Source organism: Phalacrocorax aristotelis, chromosome 9 (assembly GCF_949628215.1).
Source record: "Phalacrocorax aristotelis chromosome 9, bGulAri2.1, whole genome shotgun sequence".
Classification (NCBI taxonomy): Eukaryota; Metazoa; Chordata; class Aves; order Suliformes; family Phalacrocoracidae; genus Phalacrocorax; species Phalacrocorax aristotelis.
In genome coordinates, this window is record NC_134284.1 from 21,976,628 (window position 1) to 22,004,498 (window position 27,871).

Here is a 27,871-nt window from a genome sequence, read left to right on the forward strand (position 1 = left end):
ACACTCTTAAGAATTAAAGTAAACACTTTTTTGGTTCACTATTTCAAACAAAAGAAAAAATAGCAGCTGGTTTTGGCCAGTTGAAACAGAAGAGGTTTTGCATGATGTGATGGAATTTAAACACAAATGTTTCAGGCCGTGGTATGAAAGGGGCAGAGGAAATGGAGCCTGCCCCCCTCCCTTAGGAGCATGCACAGCCTCCTGTGTGCATGCACACACGTGTGCCCTCAGAAGAGCTTCCCATAGCAACAGTGAAAATTGGAAATGTAAACTAGGAACTTGATTGCATCCAAAGTCAGCACATGAGCTCTCCAAGGAGGGTCCTATCAGCCAAGTCTTCAAAAAGCATAAATAAATAAATAAATCAGATAATCGCTCATTCTGCAGATCATAGTTCGGCCCCAGCCGCTCTCATCTGTCAGCTTTCTACTGAGTGAGTGTCCAGCACTATGGGATTGCGCCTTTCTGTGAGGGTCCTGGGCTCCTGGGTGGGTGGCCCTGGCCCACAGACCTCACGGACTTCTTTGCTTGTGAAGCTGCCCAGCTTTTCTTGCTGTCACTGGGGTGCCCAGGCTCTTCACAGGTAAGGTGCTAACACAAATGGGTTTAAAAATAGAAGTGATCCCTTTTCTGCCAGCTGCTGGCACTTCTGCCTGTGGTCATCTGAGCAGAGTGTGAGCAGCACGGCATGCTCACCTGAGTGTGGTTTTCGTTAGATGTTAGATACTTGATTCTTTTTTCTCCTCTCGCCAGTGTCGATGGATTTGCACAGTTACAAGCAAAAACTGCCTGTGCCCTAACACAATTTTTATTCAACCCAAGTTTTTCCCCAAGTTTAGGCAAAGACAACCAGAGCAACGTGACATCCAGCTCCAGATACTGATATCAGGAAACCTGTTCTCACAGCAGTGTCTGCTACCTTGGATTACCAGCTTGATCCAAAATAGCTCTCCAGGATGTTGACTTCCATTTTCAGAGGCTGGGAAGAAAGGAGCACCAAAGGAAATGCTTACATTTCTCTTCCTCCTGCTTAAAAAGAGTCTTCTTCTCTTGACCCTGTTTTCTGTCATAAGAAACTAAACACCTTTTTGCTGTCTCGGAGGAATCTCCCAGCAGTGCATGTATTGGCCATTCCCATCTGCATTACCTCTGCCAACTCACACCTCTGCTGCATCAGGTGGTAGGTGACAGGACTGCGAAACACACCACAAAATATTGTGGCACTGTGCCAGTTCAGGCTAATTGCTGCATTTAGCTCTGCCCACAGCAAAATCAAGGTGGATGACTAATGGTTAAAATAACATAAAAATAACAGACAAAGCAAGACTTCTGTCAAGGACAAATATGAACCACTCATCTCCATTAGAAAGGGCATTACGCACAAGAGCAGAAACAGGTCTTCTCAAAATTTGGCCCCAGGAAGACAAGAGCAGCCAAGCATCTTTGACCTGGGATGAAACCTCAGCTTTTGGGGCTGCTCTGAAGCAAAAGGAGATACCCAGTTTCACCAGCTGCCCTTCCAGCCTGGTAGGCAGGCACTAGCAGAGACTGACTGCGTTCATGCAGAAATTGAACCTTACTCTCCATCGGACCTTTCCCTCTAGCTTTTCCCAAGCTTTGCCAGGTGCCCTCTGGAGAGGACTGTGCTGCTGGTGGGAAGCCGTGCTGCCCCTCGCCAGCACCCCACGGCAGGGGCTGAAGGAAGGGCTGGGACCATCCAAGGCAGCTGGAGGCAGCCCAGGGGGCAAAGACATGGCTTGTGGGTGCTGTGTGGCAACAGGCACACTCAGAAGCCAATTTCTGTTGGCCTCAGCCTTGCAGTACAACACTGTTGAGCTGGCTTTGGAGGGAAAATGGAGCCCTTAGAAAACTGCTAGTTAATAAGGATATGGGTTAGTTCTGCTAAATGTCTGACAGAGACCAGCCTCGCTGGTTCCCTGCTAGCCTGCCCGCCAGCAGTGAGCAGCGCCGGGGCCGGGTGCTGTGCAGCCTCTGGCTCCTCTGCAGGGGATCGGGCATCCCCCTGCACCAGGGGCACTCTGCCTCCTGCTGGCTTCTGAGAGAAAGCTGGAGGGCCCAACACAGCAAGACAGTGACAATGTGGAAGATAATTTTGGAATTTCTTACCATGAGCAATGTGACTCCTGACTGGAAATGTTATTAAGAAGTATCTCTAGACATGATTTTTAGCAGAAGACATTTTGCTTTTCTGCTCAGCTCCAAGGAAACAGGCTGAAGTGTGGGCAGCAGATCCCCTGCATAGCCGTGCCCCTCGAGGCTGATGGCTGTGCCCAGGCTGGAGCCTGACTGCCTGGGATGCTGCCCCGCTGCCTCCTCTCCCCTTGGGAAACCAAGCACTGCTTCAAGGCGTGTAGCCATTAGACCCATAGGAAGTGCTGTGGAGCCTTGTTTGTCTCCTTTTCCAGATCCACTCCTGGAGGTCTCACGGCACTTCAGCTGTCCGGGGTGGATGGGAGGTGGCACCAGCATCCCCTGGCAGCAGCAGGATGTGGCTCCCATGCCCAGTGGGGCATGTGGTTGTGCCTGAGACTGTGCCTTCATTCAGACCCCGAGTCCTGCCTCTCGTGGGTCTCCTGCAAGTCAGATACCCACAGCTGGTCATGGAAAACATCGAGCCTCCCACAATTCATCTCCACTTTTCTAAGCCAGATTCCCAAAGTGCAAAATTGCCATTGCACTGTGAAATCCATGAAAGCCAAAGGGAGTTTTGGCAGTGATTTCCTGTGGGCAGCAGGATTTCACCCTGGTTCCCCCAGTGACCAGAGGACACCTGTGACCCAGCCAGAGGCACAACAGAGATCTCAGCCCTATCCAATGCCTCTGCAAAAGGCCTGTTGTGGAATTAAGCGCTTACCTCTGGGTCACCCTCCCACCAGGCCAGCCCGGCACTCAGCATCGTGTGTAGCCCCTTCCTGCCTGCCCACTCCTGCTCCCACTCCTGCTCCCCGCTGGGTCCCTCCTCTTCCCCCCAGCGCAGCATTTCCATCTGCAGCTCACCCCGCTTTCCTCTTCCCTTTGTTAGAAAGCTGTCACTTCATTTGTCATTTACCTTTTCATTTTCCAAACGTAAAAGCTATTATTCTTTTTTTTTAACCTCGCTGCCACATCTTTCCTTTATTTCCAGTTCCTTAGTTTTGCCTTGGACAGTTTGGGTTTTGAATGATTTTTGTTTTTCTTTAAATTTTATTTTAGTTTTCTGGGACCAAATTGCCACCCTCTGTAAATTAAGCGATAATGCCAAAGTGGTCAGGTTTCTCATCATCTTCCCCATCTTTTTGAAGAGTAACAGGCAGAGCTGAGACAGAGAGGAGCCTAAACTGCTATTACTTACTAACCTCTTGCTTAGTGTCTGCATTCAGCAAGACAAGCCCGACACTGCAAATGTTGCTAATCATGAGTATCATGGTCTGTATATATAGGCATGTAAAAAAAGCCTGTTGCATAGATATAGTTGTACCAGTGAAAGCATATTTCTGCCAGTATGTCTTATTTCTCCACTAGAAAAATAAATAATGTTGTTAAAAAGATGCAGCTTTGCTGGCATAAACCATGTCCCGTCACTGAGTATTTTGCCAGTGTTGTATAATTCCAGTCAAAAAGCTACACTCAGCATTATGGGCACACTCTGAATTATTTTATCTGCTATAGATGTGAAGGCATGAGCAAACCAGAAATGCAATCTGCAGCTACTTCATCTTTAATGGGCTGTGATGGTCATGTTGAAAGCAGTAATGTAGCAGTATTAGCAGTATGAGGCTACATTCAGCCCCCAGGCAAGCACACTTGGCTTGCTTTGCACAACTGAAGAGCTGCGAATCCTTCTCCAGAGGCTGGAAGCTGGGCTGTTAACGCTCAGCTGTACCTGCTATTCCCCAGCCCCTTCTCAGTTTATGCCCCACAGCACCTGTGTGAGTTAGGTGAGATGAGTGTGTGTGCAATCCTTTGAAGAGGAGGGAAAAGAAAGTGGTTGCGTAAGTCTTGTTCACTTCTGCCCTGGCTCAGAACAAAAATATTTCAGGGCCTGATGCGTTAGGAGAAAAAGTTGATGCTGGCGCTTGCAAGTGCCAGGGGCTGCAGGCAAAAGACTCGGTGCACCACCTTTCATTGATATCAGACTAAATTGCTCCTCCTGGGTGTTCCTCTTTCCCTTCCACCCCTCTCTGCGCAGATACAGCCCCCTAAGTACTGCGTGGAAGTGAATATTTTCCTCCTCCAGCCATAACTCTTGGACAGATGGCTACAGAAAACAATTTTTAGAAGTTTGCACCATTTCCCCCTTCTGCATGGTATCACTTTGTGAAGAAACACAGGACCTGGTGCAGAACGTAAAACCCTTCAGTGGGTACCAACATGACACACAGTGTAAACACTAGCCCTGCCAGCCACCGTGGGCTGAATTCGTTCTGGCTGTAACTTCAGTGACATCCTTGGAATCACTCAGGGAGGAAATCTGATGCTTACAGCTACATCACCTGTTCAAGAGGATGTGTGCTAATTACAATTACTGAATGTTAACAGCACTACAGAAACACTGAGAGAACCCTATATATAAAAATATTTTTGTAGCAGCTAAGGTCATAAATGAACGTACTAATTTCAATTTAAAAGCAGAAGCCAAGGGTCTGTAAGTTTGCTGAGGGGCCTCATGTGGTCTAACGCAAATCAGGTAGAGGCTGCTGGCACTTGGAAAATAACAGATGAAGAAGAAAGGTAATTGCTAGTCCTGACCTGTCAAAGCCGCTCCTTCGTGCACCAGGTCCAACTTCCCCTTTTACTTCCAAGTTATCTACAGCAAAATTTCTTCCAAGCTAAACAAAATCAGAGGCTTTTAGGAACTTAGAAATGTCTGCTTAATTTCAGTGTCGATAAGCTCCTGCTCCAACTCATTCTTAATGTATCAAAATTAAATGTTTTAAACATATTTATCTAGTTGCTATGGCTTCACTTGGTGCATCAGACACTTTATCCATCAAATATGACAATTGAATAATATTTTTATTTTTAGATATGGATCACAGATCCTTCTCATCATACTATTGCCTTCCCCCCTTTCCCGAGTTTTGAACTCACTGGAAAATCTGTTCCATAATACGGTGGGTAAAAGAATTACAGTCACAGATGGCCTCTGGAGATTTCATACATGCTGCAATTCATTTGTTCAGGAATGAAAAAAAAAAAAGAGACCCTTGTCCTGTGAGGGTATTATCAGAGACAGCAGATCAGACACTGTAATGCTGCCTTGCACTCTGGATTCAACCCATTTCCTAAGCTTTTATGACTCGGCATTTACTATTCCTGAATTTGAGATTTTTTAAGTGGAACGTCAAAATCCACAATGAAAATGATTGAATGCAAGGAACTGCAGCAGTTACAAGTTACAATTTATTTTTACAATCTTGAGTGAAACTATCGTGCGCTATTGTAGAGCGATGCTCAAGAACAGCAATCTTCCACTCTGGCAATAGTATTTCATCTGTAATTAGCAAAAAGAACTTAATTCACAGATGACTGTTGAGAATTAGTTAAACCTTGCAGCAGGCCTTGAAATCCTCAGGAGGAAAATGCTAGAAAAATAAGAAACATAATATAGAAAGCAGTATATAATTTTACTGCTTGGGTGTCTTGTTCAGTGTAAGTCATAAAGCCTATTTGCAGGCAAGCATTAGGGCCAGTCCCTGAGACTCACTTTTGCCTCTGAGCTCAGGCCCGCGGTTACAGGAGGAAGGGATCGGGTGATTGATGCATCAGCCGTTGGGGGAAAATTCATCCCACGGTAATGGCAGAGAATTTACCTCAAGAGTGAATCGGACAAACACATTTCTGTTTGTGCAGCAATATAAAAAAATATTCCTACGTGGTCAAATGTAGTATGGTGCAACAGGCTGAGAGAGTGAGTATTTACCTTTTCTCAGTATTTAGCCCTCTCTCAGTGACATTTCATACCTTCCATCGCACCCTGCGATTAGGCCTCACAGCTAACACAGCCCAAAGGGCGTCCTAATGAAGATATTTGTCCAAACTCCAGACAAACCAGCCCATGTGGCCTGTTGAGCGGAGACGTATGGGCCAAGAGGCCCCTCTCTGTGCCGGGACTTGCTTTGGATTGGAAGGAAACCACCCGAAGCCTTCGGCATTTCCACAGGCGGGCGCCTGAGGGGAGGCTGCGCATCCCAAGGGGGCTTCTGACCCCCCTGCAACCTCTGTCCTGTGGATGAAGGTCCCTGCGTGGAGGTGGGTCGCCCACGTCCTGCTGGGGCAGAGGTGGCACCCGTTGCCAGAGGTGCTGAGCGCCTGCAGGAACGCCTTCGCTCACCCACCTCTGCAGTTTAGGGAACTGGGGGGGTTAAAATGCCGGCTGAATCCTCCCAGGGCTGCTGCTCCTTCCCCTGTAAAGCTGGGGTGATTAAACAGACTCGTTGCTCCGCAGTTTAATGGATGCCTCTTGCTGCAGTGCTTGGGGACCCTCTGACAGGGCGCTGTGAAAGGGCAAAGGGGTACTAATAGCTGCTGTGTTTTCCAGCAGCCCCAGCCAGAGATAGTTCTGTATATAGCTGACAAGCAGTCAACGTCTGCTCCCTGTCTCTGTTTGCACTTCATCGAGTTATCTCCTCGCAAGCAAAGAAATCCCAGCTGATTGAACAGCACATTCATCATCTGGATTTCCCCCATATCTTTTCCTGTATCAATAGTGCCATAAAAAGCCCACCAGAAAAGTTGACAGTGATCTGGTCTATCTTCCACTAAAAGCTTTTGCAGATCTGAAGTAAAGAAAAAAAAAAATCAAAACAAACCCCAAACTTTTTTCCCCACTCAAATGTCAATCAAGGAACATTAAACAAAAAGATTAGTTCTGCTTTTATTTATTTGTAAAACAAAAAGCATGAAATATTTAGCAGCATTGTAATGCAAACCAGATGGGAATAATGCTGGCTTTCAAGGCCGCTGGTAACCACCTCCCTTTCATGCTGCTGCAGCAGCGGGACGAGGCAGGCAGCCCATTAGGACAATTTATGAACTGGACTTCCACAGAGGGAGTTCTAGCAAGAGGTCCACGGCTCGTACGGAGCAACCCTGATAACATCTGTTAGGGTTATTCATTGAAGAGGATTATATTACAATCCCTCTTAATACCACGAGTGTTACGGTAAAACCGGATGAGCCTTCAGTTTCATTTGCTCCAGCAATATGTGTTTATCAGAGCATTCTTCTGCAGTTGGAAACCAAGGCTGCATTCATGGTATGTCACAGAATGAAAGTTAGAAAGCTTGAAATATTAACCTAGAAAAAAACCTTGGTCCCTGCTTTTAATCTCTCATGGCCATGGCGCTCAGCTTCTACGTGCAGCATCAACACACCATCAGCCCTTTTCCACAGAAAGCCACTCCTCATGAACTCTCCAGGGTTGAGACTGATTTTATTTAAATAGTTCTCACTCTGTAACCTTGCTCCATCTTTTTTTATTTAAGACTTTGCTAATGATGGTTTTTTTTTTCCCCCTTAATTTCCCTAAGCATATAATGAACGTTCACATCTGAAATGACCTCATATTACAGGCAAGGACTTTTGTGCAAATACGATTTAGTGCACAGGCGTAAGGCAGAGGAGAACTCTCTAAATGGAGAGGTTTTAAGCATTCTGTAAAATCCCTGTTGACTACAAGCCAGATTCTTACTGCTGTAAATTGACTTAGTTCCAAGAGCTTCAATGAAGCTACACTGATTTACTCCACTTGAGAGTCTTACCCTATTATTTTTATTTATTGAACTTGCCACCTTTTGCTGCTACAACCTAAACAGATACTTCCATTCTCTAGCAGCAGAGCTGCTATCTATAGCAGGTGTTTCTCCATTAATATATGACTTAAGAGATTTATAACTGCCCAGAGTATTTCATTGTCCTCTAAAAGCATTTATAATAATTCTCGCTGACTGTCTCAATTCCCACGGATCAGCTGTAGAGTTGTTTGCAGCCTGAACCTGGTCAACAAAATATTTGTTTGCATAAAAGTGTGAGCTGTTTTATCTGTTCTTTGGCACTTTTTTCTCCTCCCTGCTGGACGACAGTCTTTTCTGGTCTATGTACAGTGTCTGAGACAAAATCAATTCCCAAGTTTCTTTGCTGGTTCCAGAAGAAGAGGCCTGATATACACAAAGAAGCCTACTTTCTGGCTCCACAAAAAATAAACTGCAAGATGAAAAAATACATTGCAAAAGAAAAAAAAAAAGTAAGAACAGAAATTTCTTTTGTGCACTGATTGTAGCCCTTATGGGAATGTAACTGTCCCACCATCACAGTCTGCTCTTCCTACAGCCCTGGACTCGTTTTACCCTGGTCTGTTCTGGATTCGAGCTGCTGCTCTGATCTTGACACAGCTATGGTCAGCTGAAGTGTTTGCATTTGTACTTCAAGGGCTTACTGGGAGACAGCTCATAGAAAGGCAGAGGACCACATGGTTCGAGTACCTGAGAGAAGTCAAAGCTGGATGAAGCTCAGTGTGTTCATAAAAGCAACGGAGAACCTAGCCCACAGGTTCACCAAAAAATCGCAGTGGTTTTCCACTCCTCCAGAAGTAACTGCCTGCGGAGCCCTTTGATGTCAGGGATCCTGGCAGACTCTCTCTCAAAGAGAAAGAGGTTTCTTCAGGAAAGAAACCAGCAATTACTTGCATGCTAATGAGAGCTGTGCATCTGCACATACAGGCTGTAGTGATTACTCCCCAGAAATCAGCGGCGGTTGAACTAATACACCGCTCACTCACTGCATGTGATTTGCGTTACCTTCAAATCTGAAGTTCTCAAAAAACTCCCCTTTGTCTTAGCAGGTGTGGGACTGAGGGGAACCCCACAGAGACTGTCAGAGGCCAACACTGTAAGAAATCATACCGAATCGTAATATGATTTAGCAAATTCACATTTTCTTTGGGTCCGGTAGAATTCTATCCAAACAACTGCGGAGTTTTACAGAAAAACTGACATTTTCTATTAAATCTTACAGGGCTAGAGAGAAGTAGGTATATTCAGCACAACCTTCTTCCAGTGGTACATGAAGAGAGAGGCAGGCAGCAGCAAATTTCATCCTCATTTCACTTGTTCTGGGTGTTTCTAGGTCAGCCCAAATACTCTGATGGTAAGAAATAAGCACAGCAAAAATGTGAAATCACTCCCCAGAATAATTTAAAAGTCCTTAAAAAGAAATATGTATGTGTTTATTTACTGCATTATAACTGCACCACCAAATACAACTATATTTTCATTACAGAAAAGGACACATGCAATAAAATGCTCTGATTTTAATCTGATTCAACATCGTTCATTGGTAACAGTGGAGCATCACAGACCAGTCACAAGGCTAGGGCTTGGGGTGATGGATTTCCAGTCTCTTTATCCTACTTGAAACAGCAAAGCCACATCATATTTCATTTGTCATCGAGGGATAAACTTTTGGAATAATGTGGTCTGCTCGCAGAAGGTCCCAGCTGCCCCTTAACTCCCCAATGACTCTTGCAGAATCAGATTTTTTTTACTTGAGAAAATATTATGCTTCTCACAAGGCTGAGGGATAGACAGTATTTTCCAGGCAGAGAGCAGAAATCCTTCCATGTTACACCACAGCCAATGTACAAAGCAAGGACCTCTGCTTCACAGGTGCACAGAAGCTAAGGCTGTGAGTTACGTTATTGTTCTGAAGCTTGAAATCAGGCCATTTTCTGCAGTATTTTACTGCAGCTTTCTATTATGTTCATCTGTGCACAGGGCTTCAATCAATTTAATCCGTCATTCCAGCTACAGAATACATCCAGAATACACAGGAGAAGTCCACAGCGCAGAAAAGAACACAAAAACTTGTCCTGAAATACTCAAAATATAGCCTTTTAACGAGCTAAAAGGTCCTGTTCTTCATTAGAAAAGGGCCTTATTCTATCACTGTTATTCACACATCATAGGCTCTTATTTTTAATATTTCCCGTGAAATTTCATGGGAGTACTTGTGAAATATAGTCCTAAACAGTGTGAATAAACTATAGAATCAGGCCCCGAAATGGCACCATTTCTAGGGTGAATTCTCGACTTTCAGTTGAGACTTTTTAGGAAGTGTCACGTAACGCTGTCCAGCCTTTCGAAACAACGACCTGATTTCTTTCAGTATATCTTGCGTGGCGTAACACTAAGGATGACTTAGCTCTAACAATTTAAATAAAAAATAAAGTCAGTCTTTTTACGCAGCTACATTTTTATACAATTTCATAGAGTCAGTATACAGAAGCTTACAGCTTTTTGAAATAATTCTAGCAAATAGGAGGATATATATGAAAACAAACAGTTTCAAAACTACATGGAAATCTGTAGAATAAAATATATATATATATATATCATTTCCCAACACAAGCAATTGGCAGTTTAGAAAAATATGATTGTTATAGTCTTTCTGAATCAATAATTGTAAAAAGAAAGGATTTAAAAAATAATTTCAGCTTTTCAAAAAGCCGTATTTTTAGTAAGAAAATAGACTAGTCCGCATTTCCCTGAATAAGCCAGAAAGGCTAAGGAACGGTCTAAGCAAGACAAGGAGTCTGACTTGGACTTGATATCAGCTGTGATAACATGCACATGTACGGAGACAGCTGCTTGGCTCCAGTATTGTTTACCTTAGAAAAGAGCCTAATTTATCACAAATGTATTTAAAAATCATAAATAACATGACAGAAGTGGAACTGGTCCCTGCAAGCCAAGTAATTATATTCATACAAGCAAAAAGTGACATCAATCCAGTTATTTTCTTGTGACAGTTAAAAGGTATTTTGTACCCAACTGTTACATTGAACAGCACATGTATAAACACAGATTATTATTACAGACTCTGCTATCAGCTACTACACATAAACAAGAAGAGATGTTCATGCTGTAATTGCCTCTAACGTTTTTGTTCTACTTGAATATTAACATTTACAAGAAGCTGAGGTGGAGACCTGAATTCACGCCAGGATTTCAACATGCAAAATGCACAGAGTTCATGGGAAGGTTTCTGGTCCTCCCCAGTACCAACATTTGGAAGTGGGTAGGAGCTCTGCAGAACTTTAAAACCATTCACAATATAAGTTTCTCTTGTGAGCAGCTTTAAGTTTCCTCTCTGCCCAGAGGCGGGTGATCTAACATGGGACTTACTGGTGAAATTTAGATCTGCATCAGTAAACCTCCCGTTTGGGAGGATTCATATTTTAGTTCCAGGTCACTTCTAAAAGGTGGCAATATGTACCTCAATATTTGCCGATTTTTAAATTAAAAGCAGAAAATTGTTTGATTGCAGAAACTTCACTCCAGGCTGTTCTTAATAACTTTTTAATACATCAGTTAGAATTTCTTATTAATTCTGTTCAATGTGAGAGTAAATCCCTTCATTTTGTTGTAATTCTTGTGAAATATATGGCATGTTTACTCACCCTATACGGGAGTCTTAGCACATTTCTTTGAGCTTGAAACTAAACAAAAGCACAAAAACTGATGGAAGCAAGATTGATGGAGTGTTGGTGAAGGGATCCAAGATTGTTTATAATCCAGCCTTGTTAATTAAATTGGGCCTCAGCCAGCCAGCCGCTTTGAGACGTGAGGACAGGTCCCCTGCAGAAGCACTGTACATTGGCTATATTGCTAGTAAACAATGCAGCTTCTGGGTCTCCTACCACTTTTCAATGTCAATGGAATTTTAAGTCTTACAAAAGGCAATGACAGAAAAATACAACACCCGTGTTACTGCTTGTGTAATTGCTTCACAGTGGTCCAGTACATCCAAGTAAACAAATGAGAAGAAGGTATGTTGCTGGAAGGGAAGCTCTGAGGCTGGGCAGGTAGAGTATGCCCTCCAGCAATCACCTGATAAACTGAGGAAGTACAAATTAAAAAGAAAAAAAAATTGAAAGAGTGGCACTGACCAAAGGAATACATCTGCTGAGACAAAAACAACAGTCAGGGTCTCGGAGCAAGACAAAGGTGTGCCTTTTGCCTTCCAGTCAAGCATGTGTACAAAACGGAGGTTGGCGTTTGAGCACAGGCGCACATGTAGTACATGTGGCATCCACATAGCTTCAGGAATAGCCAGTGTTCAAGCAGTGACTCCCAGGTTAAACTCTTACAGGGTCTGATCTGGGAAGGTGATGGGAAAATCATCTTGGGTGCTTTTTGCCTTAGAGACTTAAGCCCTAACTCAAAGCTTATTAGACCTCATTAAAGGTTGTTAAAACACATACCTCTAAACTATTCCAGCTTCCCTTTAAGACACGTCTTCTCTTAAAAGCTGCACTTGAAAGCAACGTTGAAGTGGAATGTCACCTTTAAGTAGAACAGTAATTACACTCCCCATTACATACGTATACATATATATCTATATTTCATGGCAGTGGAAAGTACCGTACAGAGGCATTTATTCATATCTGTGGTGAAACCAAGCCTGTGGTGTTCAATGCTTATTGGATTTGACAAAAGAAATAATTTGATTTTGAAGGCGGGAGTCACTTCAGGAAAAGCAACAGCTCTGACCCCTGAATTCTAGCTGGAGCCTCCCAGCGAAGTGCTGGTGAGGGCAGGTGGCACTGCAACCTGCCTTCAGTTCCCAGCGTCTCGAAATTCACCTCTCCCTTTTAACATACAGCTTTTGATGGAGCGAAAAGGAGCTAAAATAAATGGTTTGCTAGAGGGCTTGATAAATGAGTTGTGAAATCAGTTTGTTAAAAGCAACCATTTTCTTTTCCTTTCTTTTGCTTTCCAGCTCAAAAAAAAGATGTATAACGGTGACACTCAACCACCCCCGGCAGCTCAAGGGCAAACAGCCTGGAGCGCCCAGCCTGGGCCCAGCAGCGCATGGGAGTGCTTACACAGGCAGTGACAATGCAAGGATGATAGAGCTGAAATTGAAACGCCGGCCCTCCTCGCTGATTAAGCGGCAATTTTCTGCTTGCAATAATTGGATTAACCATCAAAACCTGCTTAGAGAGAAAAGAAAAGGGGTCTGGGCAGGCTATGAACAATGCTCATAGCAAGGCTAGGCCTTCATTACTAATAATTGTTAAATGACACCCTTGCGCTTCTATCTTCAGATGTGAATATTAAGGGCAGTTCCTGAGCCAGTACAAGGCAGGTGAGGGTGGGACATGGCCAGGAGACTTGGAAGAGACAACTGGCAAAGACCATAGTCCTCACAGACAGTGATGAAGGCTGTTTTGACACAGGGGGTGGCAGAAACAGGCAGAGCATCTGCAAGAGGAACTGCAATGGGGGGAAAATTTATTGAATTTCAATTTATTGAAACAGGACCAGATTTTTTGCTCTATGTTCAGAGGAAGAACTGGCACTGGAAACAGTTAAGAGAAAGGTGACAGGAATGATCAAAGGCGTGGAAGAACTGTAACTTGAAAAGAAGCAGAAAAGACTGGGATAATTTACTTTAGGAAGGAGACAAATCCAAATCTCTTCTGCTCTGATTAAAGAAGGAAAGACAAAGCATGGTCTGGAGAGGGTAGTGCTGGTCTTTCTGCCTTCTTGGATTCAACACACAGGGGCCAAAGAAGAAAAATCAAACCACCCCTACACCCCAAACAAAAGGTTTCTGATTCCAAACCAATTCCGGGGAATACCTTTCCACACAACTCATAGGAAGGATGTGGAACTCACTGCCGTGAACGGCTCTGAAGTCAAAAAGCCACTAGCTTTCAGTAAGGCACTGACGGGCTTGCCCCCAAAATCCACAAGACTAAAGGCAACAGCTGGCATTTACTGGCAAAGGAACAGAAAGCCTCCTACTTCAGTTTTATAATGAAACTCTGATTCCTAAGGATTGAACACAGACCTTCATGACGATCTATCTACAATAGCATTTCCTGCATCTTTTCCTGGAGCATCAGCGCCTACCACCTACCATTAATCTGTCACTGAGGGGGCTGATTTAGCAGTTTCTTCTGTGTTTAATGAAAAGAAAAAAAGCACTCCCAAGACTCAGATCTCAGCTAGAGAGAATTACCCTGAAGAGAGCCTCCTTCCACAGACAGGGATGTGGATCTGGACAGTGCTGATGGCCACCATCAAAATTTTGTCTGGCAGAGCAGGACAGCAAACCCTTGCTCCTGTGTTATTAGTCCTGGGTTGCTCTCATTATGCCAAACCTACATGTTTATCTCTTGCACCCAGATATCAGGCTGCCTTCTGAAGACCTAATATCTCTTGCTGCTTCTAGTGGGATGTTATACCATCACCTGCACAGTTTCATCTCGCCCACGGTTTACTAGGAGGAGGGTGGTTAGCTCACAGATACAGTGAGCTAAATCTGGCAGTTACTGAAGTAGGCTAGGTAGCAAAGGTGCCATTTAGACTAAGGCTTGAATTGGTTTATTCCTGATAGATATTCCTTTTTTTCTAGATCTACTGATATCTCTCTGGTAGACACATATCTGTATTTTAAGTTGGCTAGACAAAAGGTAATTAAAAAAATCACCGGTATGACAGATTATTCCATCCTGCTTTATATGTTTTTTTTTGAAAATGCTACATTTGAGAATCTTTGTTTTGTTTTACCATTGAGCAAATGCAAAATGACCCCACAATTCTTAAACATACACGTGCAAGTCGAAAAGTCTTGTACCTAAAACATCCCACAGAGTTACCCAACACCTACAACTAATCCATTTATAACCCTATATAACCAACAGATAATTATGTTTAAATATGGCAAAAACAATGATTGTGTCCTGAATGAATCGTGGTGTCTGTACCAACAACATTATCTTTAGCATTTTAATAAACTGGTTTCTGAGAGTTGCCAACAGCTGACCGATAGATTAATGCAATAAACTTGTAATGGCTCAGAGCAGGTCACTGGTCTGAGAACTACCAAAAGTATCTTCGACAGCCCCCAGTGACTCTGAAAGAAGCTGATGTAGTTCATTGGGCAAACACATATTTTCAGCTGCAGACTAGCAACTGATACTGTCCAACGGACAGTAAAGTCTCCAAAAGCAGTTCTTAGAGCTAGCTGTGCACATAACCTATGCCCTGAAAGACACCCATAATGCCTGGCAAAGATATCTTTATTGGGGTATTTATACCAGCATTTCTTGAAAGACAAAGCTATTTCTCCCGTTTAATTTCAGTCTGTAATCTTCAGTTATTAGAAAAGGTTTTGTTTGCTCTAGGAATCTCTGGCATACAGCAGTTCTGTTTTTTTCTTGAGAAAAGAAGACAATGTACTCCTGTCGACACAATTTAAAAGAATTCCTGTATATGAACTCACTCTTCAAACCTTGTTAGTGCTAATGAGATGTATAGGCACACACATCAAAGTAAAACATTTCCTATTCAATACTGAAGAAGAGATCAGATGGAGGAAGCTCCTGACGTCCTAGAGCAACTAAAGAGAACATACTATTTCTTCAGAAATGCGGAGATTACCATCTGCCTATCTAGTGATGGCCAGTTTTTGGAGACTTTTCTTCTCTCTGAGGTCTTCAACTACCCCAAAGAAAAGGATTAAGGAGAAGCAGAAAGACATTCTGAAAGCTCTCTAAATCATTCATTAACCATCAGGTGTTTTTATTAGTATGGCTAGTAGCTTTCTTTTCAGCCCCAAATGTTTGAGTTTAGTAAGTATTGCAGTCAGGGCAAATAAGCTAGTACTTGGTAGAAATCATGATTGCTCTGGGGATTCTGTGCTACCAGGGAATACAACGTTTTTCATCTGTGTGCATAGAACTGAACATGTTTTTCATACAGAGATTTCTGGAGAGGGCATATACAAATAATATTTAATACAATCTAAATTGCTAGCTGGAATCAGAGAATGGGCTATTAATAGGCATGTGGCACAACAGCAAATTTCTACCTCACTGTATTGCAGTCATGGAAAATTCTGTTGAAAGCATCTGGCTACAAAATCAATTACAATTTATAAATCAGGCTTGCTTTCACTCCAAAGGCTGGGTTTGCAGTGTGCCTTTGGGGCTGTGCAGAATTTCTACCTTAATGGATGGGCACTGGAGTGCCGGATTTTGCCTTCGACACTGAAGGGTCATTAATGTGGTCAATCAAATACTGGGTCCAATACTGCAGGCAAAAGAGCCTGCAGAGATGCACAAGAGCTCTGCTCTGTCAACAGCCTGGGTATCTGCAGGTAGTGTAGGCTATGTGGCCTGAGCCACATGTACAAACAATTTACAAGCCCAAACATATTCAATCTATTTTAGAGGGGTTTAGCACCCTCTGACAGTGGTTGGATCTGGTTTAGAGTAAAGCAGTGCAAGCCCTCAGTTGTAGATGCTTATCTGTTTTGTGAATCCTAGGTTTTTGGCAAGGGATGTCTCAAGGCAGCAGCCCCAGTCGAAAGCTGAGCTGTAACACATCTTGGTTACATGTGGATGTCAGAGATCTATGAGCTGGGAATTTTATAGGCACAAAACTGAGGGTGTAACCCCCAAATCATGTGTGAACAAAGATTCAGTCATGAAGAACAGTGCTCAAATTTTAAGGACTGATTCGGGAACAGTATGATTTAGTTTGTGTTTTGAGGAATCTGAGCTTTGTTCAATTTCCTGGAAGTTGAACTGGGCAGTTTGTTTTCATTATTCAATTAGTCACTTGATTAATATTTACAGACACTTCCAGAAATCAGTATAACAAACTTCTTAGAAGAAAGACAAGAGAATAAAAAATAAAGTAAATTTTGCATTTACATTTCAAGCTTATTTCTGTGATTTTTTAGAAATTCTTTCTTTCTTAGAAAAGTCTCACACCTGCATTGGACAAGTGAGGTCAATGACATTATGGAAGAGTGAAATTGTTCTGAGTGAGATGAACATCAAAGTCCTGTGCTTTGGATAGTTCCACTGCAAAGCAGTAGAAAGATTCATCCCTTATGTGAGATATTTAGATTACTTAAATTAATGAGAAAGGATTTGCTGAGTTTAAAAGCAACAAAAATCCAGGATTACAGACAGGGGACTTACTTATAGAATAAATTGAATGCAAACCCAGCAGCAAAAGTGTGTTTCTAATTTAGTGTTTTTTTTTTTTTAAAACCTGCCACAACACTGAAAAATCAAGGTGGCTATGCAGTTGTGCTGTTATGGTCCTCTGGGTAGAAATTTTTTTTCCCCCAGTTGCATACTCCTGTGGTGTCAAATGCACTTGTGAACCCATAAAAATAATCCCGATCAGAAAGGCTGGGCAGAAAGAAATCTGATGTGAGATTTTGTGCTTTCATACAAAAAACTTGTCTATCTCCCTACTGATTTTCTCTTGTGGCTATATTTTTCCTCATTATTTTTACCTTCTCACTGGCATTTTACTTTCGTCACCTGGAATGGCTCAGCAAAACTCAGAGAAGTGCAATGTAACCATGCCACAGAAAAGTGCACGCACAAGCACACATATACACAACCACACACAGCAGGTTTTGTTACTGCCCGTCTTCCCCCACACTTCTTTTCTACTGGAGCATTTGATTTGAAATGGAGATGTGTGTGATGATTAGCTCCTTGCTGCGCAGCCACAAGGGTTTCTTCCCTCAGGGCTGGCAGCAGTTTTTAGAGGACCATTGCAGGAATGTGCATGGCTCTTGCACAGCTAATCAGAGGAGAGAAGGAGGTATGTCCTCCGCCACCAATAAGAACCGTTGCAAAGAAAGGATTTGCCCATTCTCTGATGAATTATAGCTCCTCTCCATCCGTCTGCTTCATGAAAGAAATCACAGGCCTTACCTTCCTTTGCTTCCCATTTAGATGTGAACATCTTATTGCTCAGGTACATCCTCTCTCACCTTTCTGCTTTTAGCCCCCCTCTGCCTGCTCTCTAGAGCTCTTCTGCTACCTCCTGACAGTTTTTAATCCGCATCAGTTCAGATCCTCGTCATACTCCTCTTGCACTCCACCTGAACACCTTCACCATCCCTGCTCTCTTTCCATTCTCCTTTTCACTTTTAGCAGAATTTTGGCATTTTTATTCAACTCTAGCAAACCCAGTGCAGTTGGAAGCATTATTAGGAACACAGAGACAGAGTTCTGGCCCTGGAAGAAGTCTCCTCAGAAAACTGGTAGAGTCCCTGTTACTTGCCCTATTTTAAATATTACTGAAGAAAAGCTGTTTAATATGCAATAGTACGAATAATGTATCAGGGAGTGGGAACCAAAAAGATTCGGAGATTTTTTTTCTTCACAGAGCCTGTATTCTTGTCCTCTGTATTCACCCTGACTCCTTTTCTCAGGCTTTATAAATTGTTGGACACCTCTCTTCTCTATCTTTAGCTAGTCCTCTTTTATATCTGCCTGTTCTCCCTCATCCTGTGCCTGTAACGAGCTCCTTGCTGCTATGCCTCCCTATTTTATCTAAGTTTGCTTCTTCAGCAAAACTCTCATGGTTTTGTTAAAGAAGTATGACTTCTTCCTTCAGTACCTGTACAACAGATTTAATATTATTTTGGAACTTACTATTCAGTGGAACAACACCTAACACACCACACTGCTACCTAGAAGACAAGTTCCTCCCACAACGTAGCCAGGATGGGAATCTTTGATTAAATTTTTTTGCATGATTACTACTGTGGCTAAAAAGATGAGACAATAAGAGACAGCTCTCAGAAATAGCACAGAATTTTAGAAAATACCTTTTCTCTCAGGTATCAGTTAGGTAAAACACCACTAAGAATGGTTTCATCACAGTAAAGTGAGAATTGTTTTTACATAAAAAGGCAATGTTAAAATGTACATTCAAAATTTGATAAATCAGGCATAAGGTTAGGTAAATAAATGACAAAGTGTTGTCATCTTAAGAGTTTAGACTATATAGAAATCTAGGCTTGACTGTCTTTGATACAATCAGTTTACACCAGTTTAACTAACCTTTAATATAAAAACACTCTAGGAAGGAAAGTCTCATTTCCAGGGTGTTACTATTAAAGTACTTCCGAGTTTTGCTTCACTGACACTGTGCCAGGCTGCTTCCCACTGTTCAGGCTTTGTGATCCATTACCAAATGCCTCTTTTTATAAAGTTAAAAAAAAAAAACCACAAACCCACAAACAAAAAAACCCCACTGCTTTTTAAGGACAAGACCACCAATACAAAGTTTTGTTCAGTGCTCACAAATTTGTTCAGAAAATTATGACCTGATTTTAAAAGTTCTCCTGCTATAGATATGTTACAAAAATTACATTCTCTTCTCCCAGCTTCCTGCCTACTGTATTTTACCTCTCCTGATTCAGGTGGGCTGGAGAACATAGTAACTGGAAAAGAAATCCGGTAAAAAAATGAGAACAAGAGGAGGGCCACCCCCGCTCCTACTGAAGTCACTGGAAACATTTCCATTACTTTCTGAAATCCCTGCTCCAGTTACTGAAAAAACAGCTCAAGATTTCAAATAGAATAGTCCCAATTTTCCTTGGACTGAATGTCAACCACTGTACTCAAACAAGATTCTACTCTGCACTCTGCTGCTCGCCCACATCTTCTCATACTTGCTCTGACTTCAGCTGTAAACAAGAATCTGACTTTAAAAATCACCCAAAACCCCCACAACCAAACCATCAGTCAGTATTCCTTGCTGAACGATGGTAGAAACAGAAACATTACAGGATTATCTCCAAACAGTGGACGAGTGGATGGTGGATGTTAGTTTGGCCACAGATATGCGTTTTTTTATATATATATATCTATGTACATACATACACACACACAATCTTTTTATACACATTATAAATATTATAATAAAATATTGTAAAAATAGTAAATTTGCTCAAATACCTGATTAAAGTGGACTAATCTTATTTTGCATTTATGTGACCTATCCAGTGGATATGATGGCCTTGTTAGAAGCCCTAAAGTCTACAATACTTGCAATTGTTAAAAAGAAGACTCTATATTTCTGAGAATCACCTCATGCCATGGCAAGAAGTTAGGTTGGAGGTGGGCCGTCGTATCTCAGCATCAGGTTGAAGGACCGAGCAAAGTTGTTGGCCAGCGTGCAGCTGTGGGTCTCCTCTGCCAGGGGCAGGAGAAAGGCCAGGAGCAGGAGGAGCAAGAGGAGCAGTTGCAATGGTAGCGCTGCCCAGCACACTCGATGCAGGAATGAGCAAATGCCTCCAGAGCGCTTCTGAAAGACACAAACCAAGGAGCGACTCAGAAAAATAAAGACCTGGAGAGGTGCATTTCAAATACATCAAACTGCCAGATTTGGGCAGAACAACCCAACTTGTCCAGAGCACAAAGTGCTCTGGGATCCAGCCTGGGTGCTTGGTATGCTGCAGCTGTCTGTAGCTGGTGCATAAACACTGTCGTCTTCTAGCAGGAAAAAACTGCTGACTTTCTAGCAGAAGAAAACAGTTGCCTCTGAGTCCTTTACAAAGCGGTGGTTACAAAGGCTCACACCAAAGCTGCTGACTGGTCTCCTCACAGTCAGCATATAGCACAGAAGGTCTGCGTTAGTAACTCTCCTAACAGTAAAATGAGAGTGCTGATGCCTGGAAGAGAGAAGCCAACCTCCTGCTCTCCGCCAGCAGACAGGAGCTTCGTCTGCAGCTCATCCAGCACTGTGAGCTGACTGTGACATCTTCCCAGCTGCAACATACTCTTTAGATCCTGACTTTGGGGTCCATGACGCTGGAGGTCAGAAAAAAGGCCCTGCAGTGCAGCCTGCCTCAATACCTCTTACACCTTACCAGGCCCATCTTAAACTTTTATGTGATGCAAGAAAATGAGAGAAAACACAACACCGACAGTGAAGAAGACATTAAAGTCACATTTATTGCTGAGGAGCCATGGGAGGGGCACACAAAGAAGTCCCATTGCAGTTTTCTTTATGCTGGTGCAAAACTAGAGTAGCTCAGTTAACCTCATTACTTTAATCTGGACTAGCATGACCAGGAGAGAACATATTTGGGGCTACAGGATTCAGAAAGGATTAATTAAGAAGTGAGATTTCCACTGGCAAGAATCCTAGATATCTCCTGCTAATGAGCTGAACTATCTGTGTTTCACAAAAAAAAAAGGCCAAGTCAACTATCTGTAAAGGAGTCCTGAAAAAGAAGGCTCAATGATCCATTAATTTAATCAAACATGTACTTATACTCAGAACATAGAAATAATGCTTAATGTGGCTACAACGTTAGGTAACAACCTACATCACAGATATAAATGCAGAACATCCACTGAAGTGGGACTGGTGTTTTCCACATGAGGAAGTTAATTTGTTGTGTTCAAGCCACAGGCGATGTCAGTGCTGCAGCAAAATTAGGGCTTCTGGCCTCTGCTGAATGTTTGACTCACCGGGAATGCCTTTGTCCCACTACAGCACTGACATGAGTAGTCCATGGGAAACATCAGCAGAGAAGATAAGGAGCAGAATGGTGGTAGAGGGAAGTAATTACATCCTTTGCTATTTTTTAAGGATCTCTTCCACTGCTTTCTAAATTCCTCAGTCTCTTGTAGCTCTATATAAATGCTTACGGAAATAATTATGAAGGCAAATAGATAACTGCAGTTACCAATCGTGAGATAGTTGTGCTGTGAAATCCTTGTGTTGCAGTTGGTTTGCTTCCATTATATCGAATGGCCAATGAGATTTAATTATTGTGTCACGCAGATGTAGAGGCAGCAGAGCAACAGCTGCTTGCTCTACCATTTCTGGCCCAGAGTATCTAAGTTGTTACTTGCTTGCTGAGGCCAGTGAAAACTCAGGTCCCTGGACAATGGAACTGTCAGTAGTTAGTGGGCAATGAGTACATATCAGGGTGTAAGTGGGACTCTGACTTTAAGCCCCATTGGGCAACTTCCCTGGGTACAGCTAGCATTTACCCACAAAATCAAAGCTTCACCAACCTGGCTGCATCACAGGAGTCATCTGCTCCTGCTGTGACCTGTTCTCAAACACTAGCCAAGGTACCAGGTGTAGGCAGCTGTACTAACGGGACTTTCCCTTCTCTAGACCTGGAGTCCAGACAGACCTGAAATTCTTCATCTCCCCTGGATTTCATCAGCCTATGGGCTGAACAAAACCTGCAGGGCTTCTGTGTTTGTCAATGCTAAAACCATTATGCCTAAAGGCAGCAGCCACAACTCTTGGTCAGAGCTTTCTGGGCTTGTCTCTGTAATGCCATGAAACAGCCACTCCTTGGTCCTTGGTATAAACCAATGGACTGTCACTGAAAGCCTCTGTTTTCATCGATCACTTCTCATTCTTAATTCTCCATTGCATCCATAATATGCAGCAATATGACAAATATATTTATTGTAGTGTCCCATCTGTAAGGAAGAAGGCCCTCTCCAGATTCCAGAAGCCCTGGACAAGTTTGTTTGTATGTATTAACAGGGGTAGTTCTGTTGGTGGACGACCAGATTAGAGCTACCTCTGCCTTGGGACAATTCAAACCATGCTCTTTCTTCTACCACTAAGATGTAGTAAGACTTAATGCTGATGTTATTAAGGGTTAGGCTCCTGTGCCTGACTGTTCAATAGCTCATTATGGCTGGACGTCTCAAAAATGTTCTTGCAAACTCAACGTGGGAATTAGAAGTCCACCTCTCACTGACACAGTTGTGAGAAAGACTGCCAGTCTTCCTAGCAGCACCTAAAATTTTGCTTTAGAGCTGTCAATCCTTTAGTATTCGTTTTAAAAACTGCTTCAGTCTGAAGCTATTCTTTCATTGTCAGGCCAGCTGCAAGACCTGTCTTCCCAGTTATCTCCTTCTGCCTATGAACTGGTGGGAAATAGTGGTCTTTTCCAGTTGTGCCTCATCTCTGTTCCTGCCACAACCCAGGGATCAGGTGTCTCATGGTTGCTCAGTTTTGTCTTTGGCTTCCTATGATGACCACACTGCCAATTAGCCCCTCATGTCAATTCTTTTACCAATCCAGCATTTGATTCAGAGCAGGTCACTGACTCTGCCCCGATCTCTAAAGGAAAGACTATTAATGCAACTCAAAGGAACGGGATGAGATTGAAATGTTTTTTATTAAGTGTCTTGATTTTAGATCTACTGGAATGAGCTGTAAAAGCCATATTACTTTTCAAAGCTCATCCTTCAGAAAGAATTAATGTGAAACAGCTTTATTAACAAGCTATTGTTTGCTCTCCTTGGAGCCTTCTGCAGATACTCAGGTTAACCATAGCAGATCCTGACATTAGAAAAATTGGTGGAGGGACATTTGCCTGGGGGCAGAACTTCAGAGAAAGAGAATATTTTGTCTTTATCTGCTGCTTTTCTCCCACCTGCTTGCTGGGTTTACTGGCGTTTGTGTTTGATGAACTTTTGTCTTTGCTGCCCAGCTTCTCTGTTTTGTTTGATCACAGCGCAAGGTCAGAATCTTGTATTTCTGATTCCATTTGTTGCCATGGGAATGACTCTACTATCACAAACATGGTATTATGATATCTCTGCAGGACTGAAGATGAGGCACACAGGAGCTGTGAGGGTTTGGTGCTTTCAGCAAATTTGCAATGATAAGCTCTTAATATGCGAGGGCCCCAACCTGCTCACACTGAAATCCATGGGAGATTTACCATTAACTTCAGTGTCTGCAGCAGAATTATGCATAGAGACAACTAAATAAAGTCAGGATTGGGAACTACTTATTCATGGAGTTCAGAAGACACCCTTACAAATGGATTCATTACTTATATGTCCAGGTTCTTGTGCACATGAAAGCTACATTAGTTCTGTTGCTTTGTGCTTGCTGGAACAATTGGTGATATGATGTGGGGTTTTTTTTGGTGGTAGCACTACTAGAGGTGTTATAGTTACAGGACAGAAAATTTTGAAGGAGACACAGTAACTTTTAATAGGAGAGATGATACAGTTGAAAAAAGCAGGGAAGGTTTTGGGCACTGACTTCCTCTCCAAGTGTGAAAAAAGCAGCGCTTCCATTTTACTAAGACTAAGTCAAGGTATTTTTTTTAGGTCTGTGCTGTGAGAGAGAGATGCTTTCAGGCTGTGGTGACCTGAGACTATGGCACCAACAGGGAATTCAGGAGGCCAAGGTTCAAACCTCTGCTCTGCTGAGCTCAGAGTCATCAGGGTTGTACGAGCCTACTTGGACTCAGGACCCCACTCCCAACCCTTCAGCACATCATTCTGGGTTAGAAAAGGACAGCCTGACACAGTTTCACCTTTGCAAAAGACAATTTGAACATTTCATTTCCATATGAGATCAAACGCGGGAACCACAACCCTCGCTACGCAGTGGAATTCCCCTTCCCTAATCACTCTGGCTACTGGCATCAGTACAGCTACTACCCAGCACCCACAGTGCCTGCAGCGCGTGTGTCAGATCTAGGTTCCACAAAATATTCTGAAACCAAATCTTCCTCTAAGGAAAACTGGCAAAGCTCCAGTGAAGTCAACAGAACTTTAATTTCCACCATCTTAGAATAACAGCTGGCATACCTGGGTATTGCGCCAAAGTGTCAGAGACATTTTTGAAACACACATGGAAAAGGAATAGGTTGACATTTAAAAAGAAAATATACTTTTAAAGTTCACCATCAAGGATAAATGTCCTCCCCCTTCTCCCCCAGAATACCAGGACAAGCAATGACTGTCAAGGGGCAGACGGCTGTGTTTTGTGTAATGCTAAATGCATGCTTGTTACCAAATGAACTGCACTGGCTGTGAACATTCACATTTGTACTTGATTCATGTTGGGGCGTTTGAATGACAAGCATCGGTTTAGATCTAGGGAGTCCTCAGCACTTAAATCTGTTTGCAGTTAATAACTCTTTACCAAATGCACTGTGAAAAATCGCTTGGATGGGAAACAGCAGAAAAGCACTTTAGAACTTGCTACATAATATTCCTGTGTAAGTTGCTGAAGTGTTTTGCTAAAAATCAGTGCACTCCCTGGTTTGCTATTGACCACATTCCAGGATATATGAAAACACACAGTTAATCTAGCTATTTGAAGGAGCAGAGGAATATACCATCTTATACCATGCTCATTAGTGGGTTTTTTCTGCTGCTTGCATGTCACCAGCATGCCTGACAAAAATCATACTTGCACCACTGAATCAGTGATCCAGCAGAGAAAAAAGATGTAGTCTGGATTCATTCCTCTTACTGAGCACTTCACTGAGAGACTATCCAGGGAAACGCACTGCTGTCTGAAAACTCCTGCTTTCCCCAAGGATAAAGGGACCAATGCTCTAGTGTCCCACAGCCACTATACAAAGACACCAACAGCCATGCTGCTTCATGCCAGTGCTGTACCCAGCTCAAGTGTCCTATAAGCTACAGCGACAGGTGCAGATGCATAGGTACTAAGGCAAGCATAAACAATTTCTCCTTAATATCCTTAGCCCCCAACTGCTTTTAGCTCAGGCAGTGTCCTGAGCCTGATGTAGCTTGTCCATCTAGTTAACACTCAGTGAATCTTTCTTCCAGATACTTCCAGTTTCCCCTTGAACCTATATAAATTCTAGAAGTTTTCAGTATACTTTAGCAAGGAGTTCCACAGGTCAACCGTCATGAAGAACAAATCCCCTGTGCTAGCTTTGAACCTGGCTCCTAATTATTGCTTGTAGAAGAAATGGAGAGTCAACCCCCATCTACCCTCTCTGCACTGTGCATGATTTCATAAACCCATGAGTTCAATGCTCAGACAGGATGAATCCAGGCCTACCCCCACAGTGGGCAGATCACAACTTAATGGGCTTAAACTATAGCAGTCAGTACAGAGGAAGTACATCTTAATAGGAAGAACAGATAGGCCTTGGAAAGGATCACCTACATAGGTATGAATTCTACCACTTCATTATTCCTCTGAAAATAAACAGCTGCCAGGAAGGCTGTAACAGCACCTTACCGTACATCCTGTCCATTCTGCATAGGAACATGCCATTTTCAAGCACCATGACTTTTTTTTTTGGTAATACAGTTACCTTATCAGTGATATTTTGCCTCTGAGAGGCACTGGGTTTCTGCCACTTGAGATCCCACTGGGTGCTAATTCAGTTTCCACTCAGAGTGGCAAGTTATTGCCAATAAGAAGAGATCAGTATCGGAGGGAGCACAGGCTGACCTCTCAAACCTAAACTAACTGGGTTTCTACGTCAGTGAGAGATAGTTTGGAGCTCCTCATCAGTTCTCAACTCAGAGCCATGAACATCCCTCTCTAAGAAGCAACACATTGCATGTCACAGCTGGTCTTTTCAAGAGGGAAATTATCTGGGGGAGTTGGATACTACTGTCGTCATAGAACTGTGCGTCCAACATGCAAATCTGCGGCTCATTCCCGTACACCACAGCAGGAACTAAGAGTTGGATACTGTCAGTCAGAGGTTATGTGGCTTCTGCAAAAGGACAGTGAGCCACTGGGTTCAGAGCTGTACTTTCTTAAATGCAAATGCTGCCCACGTAAGGCAACCAGCAGTGAGGAATGAGTAAGGATGGCTGGGACCCCTTTGAGTCGTGTACTTATCATCCTCCATCTCACAAAGAGCTACCAGAATGAATGTGGCGAAGGGAGGTTAACTGAGGTCACACAAGCAATTTTAGCTCTGACATTTTCTATCTTCAGATTGCTTGACTGTGCAACCTTAACGTTCTTTTCAATTCTGAAGAGCATAAGTGTATGTATGTAAATAAGTAAGTATACAGGCAAATTACAGGCTTTGTTTTCTGCCTTAGGGGAGATTCTGGAGTACCTCAACATGGCTGGATAAGCTAGAATCTTTGATGAGGGTTTCGTTTAAAAGAAACAAAATAAGGAAAAGCCAGCAGTTCGTATCTGAGGTTTCAGCAGTCACATATAGCAGATATTTCAGAATTTCTGCTGCAAAGTCACTTAGTTCTAAGTACTGTTCCATATGCTATTGTGACAAAAACAGATTTATAACGGTTAGCTTCTGTGTGCATTTACAATATGACATGCTTTTAGGAGAAGCATACCACAGGACAAGGGCTACAGACTGATCTGTTAAAGTAGCACTGGTATCTACAATTCTCCAGACCTGAGCAAGCAGAAAAAGTCCCTGGTTTGGTCCCATCTTCAGCATGTAAAGCGCAGAGGCTACTTTCTTTTTATCTGGAAAGTGTTTGACATGTGATAAAAGTTGTGAAGCACTGTGGAAGATTAGTAAAGTGGTAGGTAGGGTGGGTTGCTAAAAATAACTTAGTTCCATGTTATTAGAATATGGAAGGCCAAACTTTCAGTGAGGTAATTTTAAGCACATTTTCATATCCAACAGCAGAAAGTGAGTTACACTTAGTTTCTTAAGTATCACAAGTGAAGTATTTGCAAAAGGTTCAGAACAGGGTAAGAGGTTTTAAACCAGTTGTACTAGTTTTGGCTGGGGGACAGTTCACTTTCTTCAGAGTAGCTTGTAGGGGGCTATGTTTTGGATTTGTGATGAAAACAGTGTCGGTAACACACCCATGTTTTAGTTCTCGCTAAGCAGTGTTTACACAGCGTCAAGGCCTTTTCTGCTTCTCACACTGCTCTGCCAGTGAGTAGGCTGGGTGGGACACAAGAAGCTGGGAGGGGACACAGCCAGGACTGCTGACCCCAGGTGACCAAAGGGATATTCCATGCCATATGACAACATGCTCAGCAATAAAAATTAGGTGGGGGGGGGGAGTTTTACCAGGGCTGCCGCTGCTCAGGGACTGGCTCGGCATCAGCCAGCTGGTTGTGAGCCCTTGAGCTTTTTTACATGACTTGTTTCCCTTGGCTTTGTTTTTCTTTGTTTCCTTCTTTTACTTATTAAACTGTCTTTATCTCAGCCCATGAATTTTCTCACTTTCACCTTCACCGTTCCAATTCTCTCTCCCATCCCACTGCCAGGGGAGAGTGAGTGATACAACAGTCTTTTTTGGTGCCCAACTTGGGCC

The 27,871-nt window shown here is 42.9% G+C and overlaps 1 protein-coding gene across 13 annotated transcripts in view; it reads right to left on the bottom strand.

Annotated features, from left to right (window-relative positions):
- Window positions 1–5,417: 5,417 nt before the first annotated feature.
- SYNE3 (spectrin repeat containing nuclear envelope family member 3) overlaps window positions 5,418–27,871 on the bottom strand; it is an 80,249-nt gene continuing 57,795 nt past the window's right edge. For 6 of the 13 annotated variants that reach the window (XM_075103828.1, XM_075103832.1, XM_075103827.1 and 3 more), the window contains one exon: window positions 9,194–20,141. In XM_075103828.1, the coding sequence (XP_074959929.1) occupies window positions 19,944–20,141 (198 nt within the window). In that variant the 3' untranslated portion in view covers window positions 9,194–19,943. Of the gene's footprint in view, window positions 9,142–9,193; window positions 20,142–27,871 lie in introns of those variants that run through there. The other 7 variants (XR_012662336.1, XR_012662337.1, XR_012662335.1 and 4 more) reach the window with 7 other exon arrangements.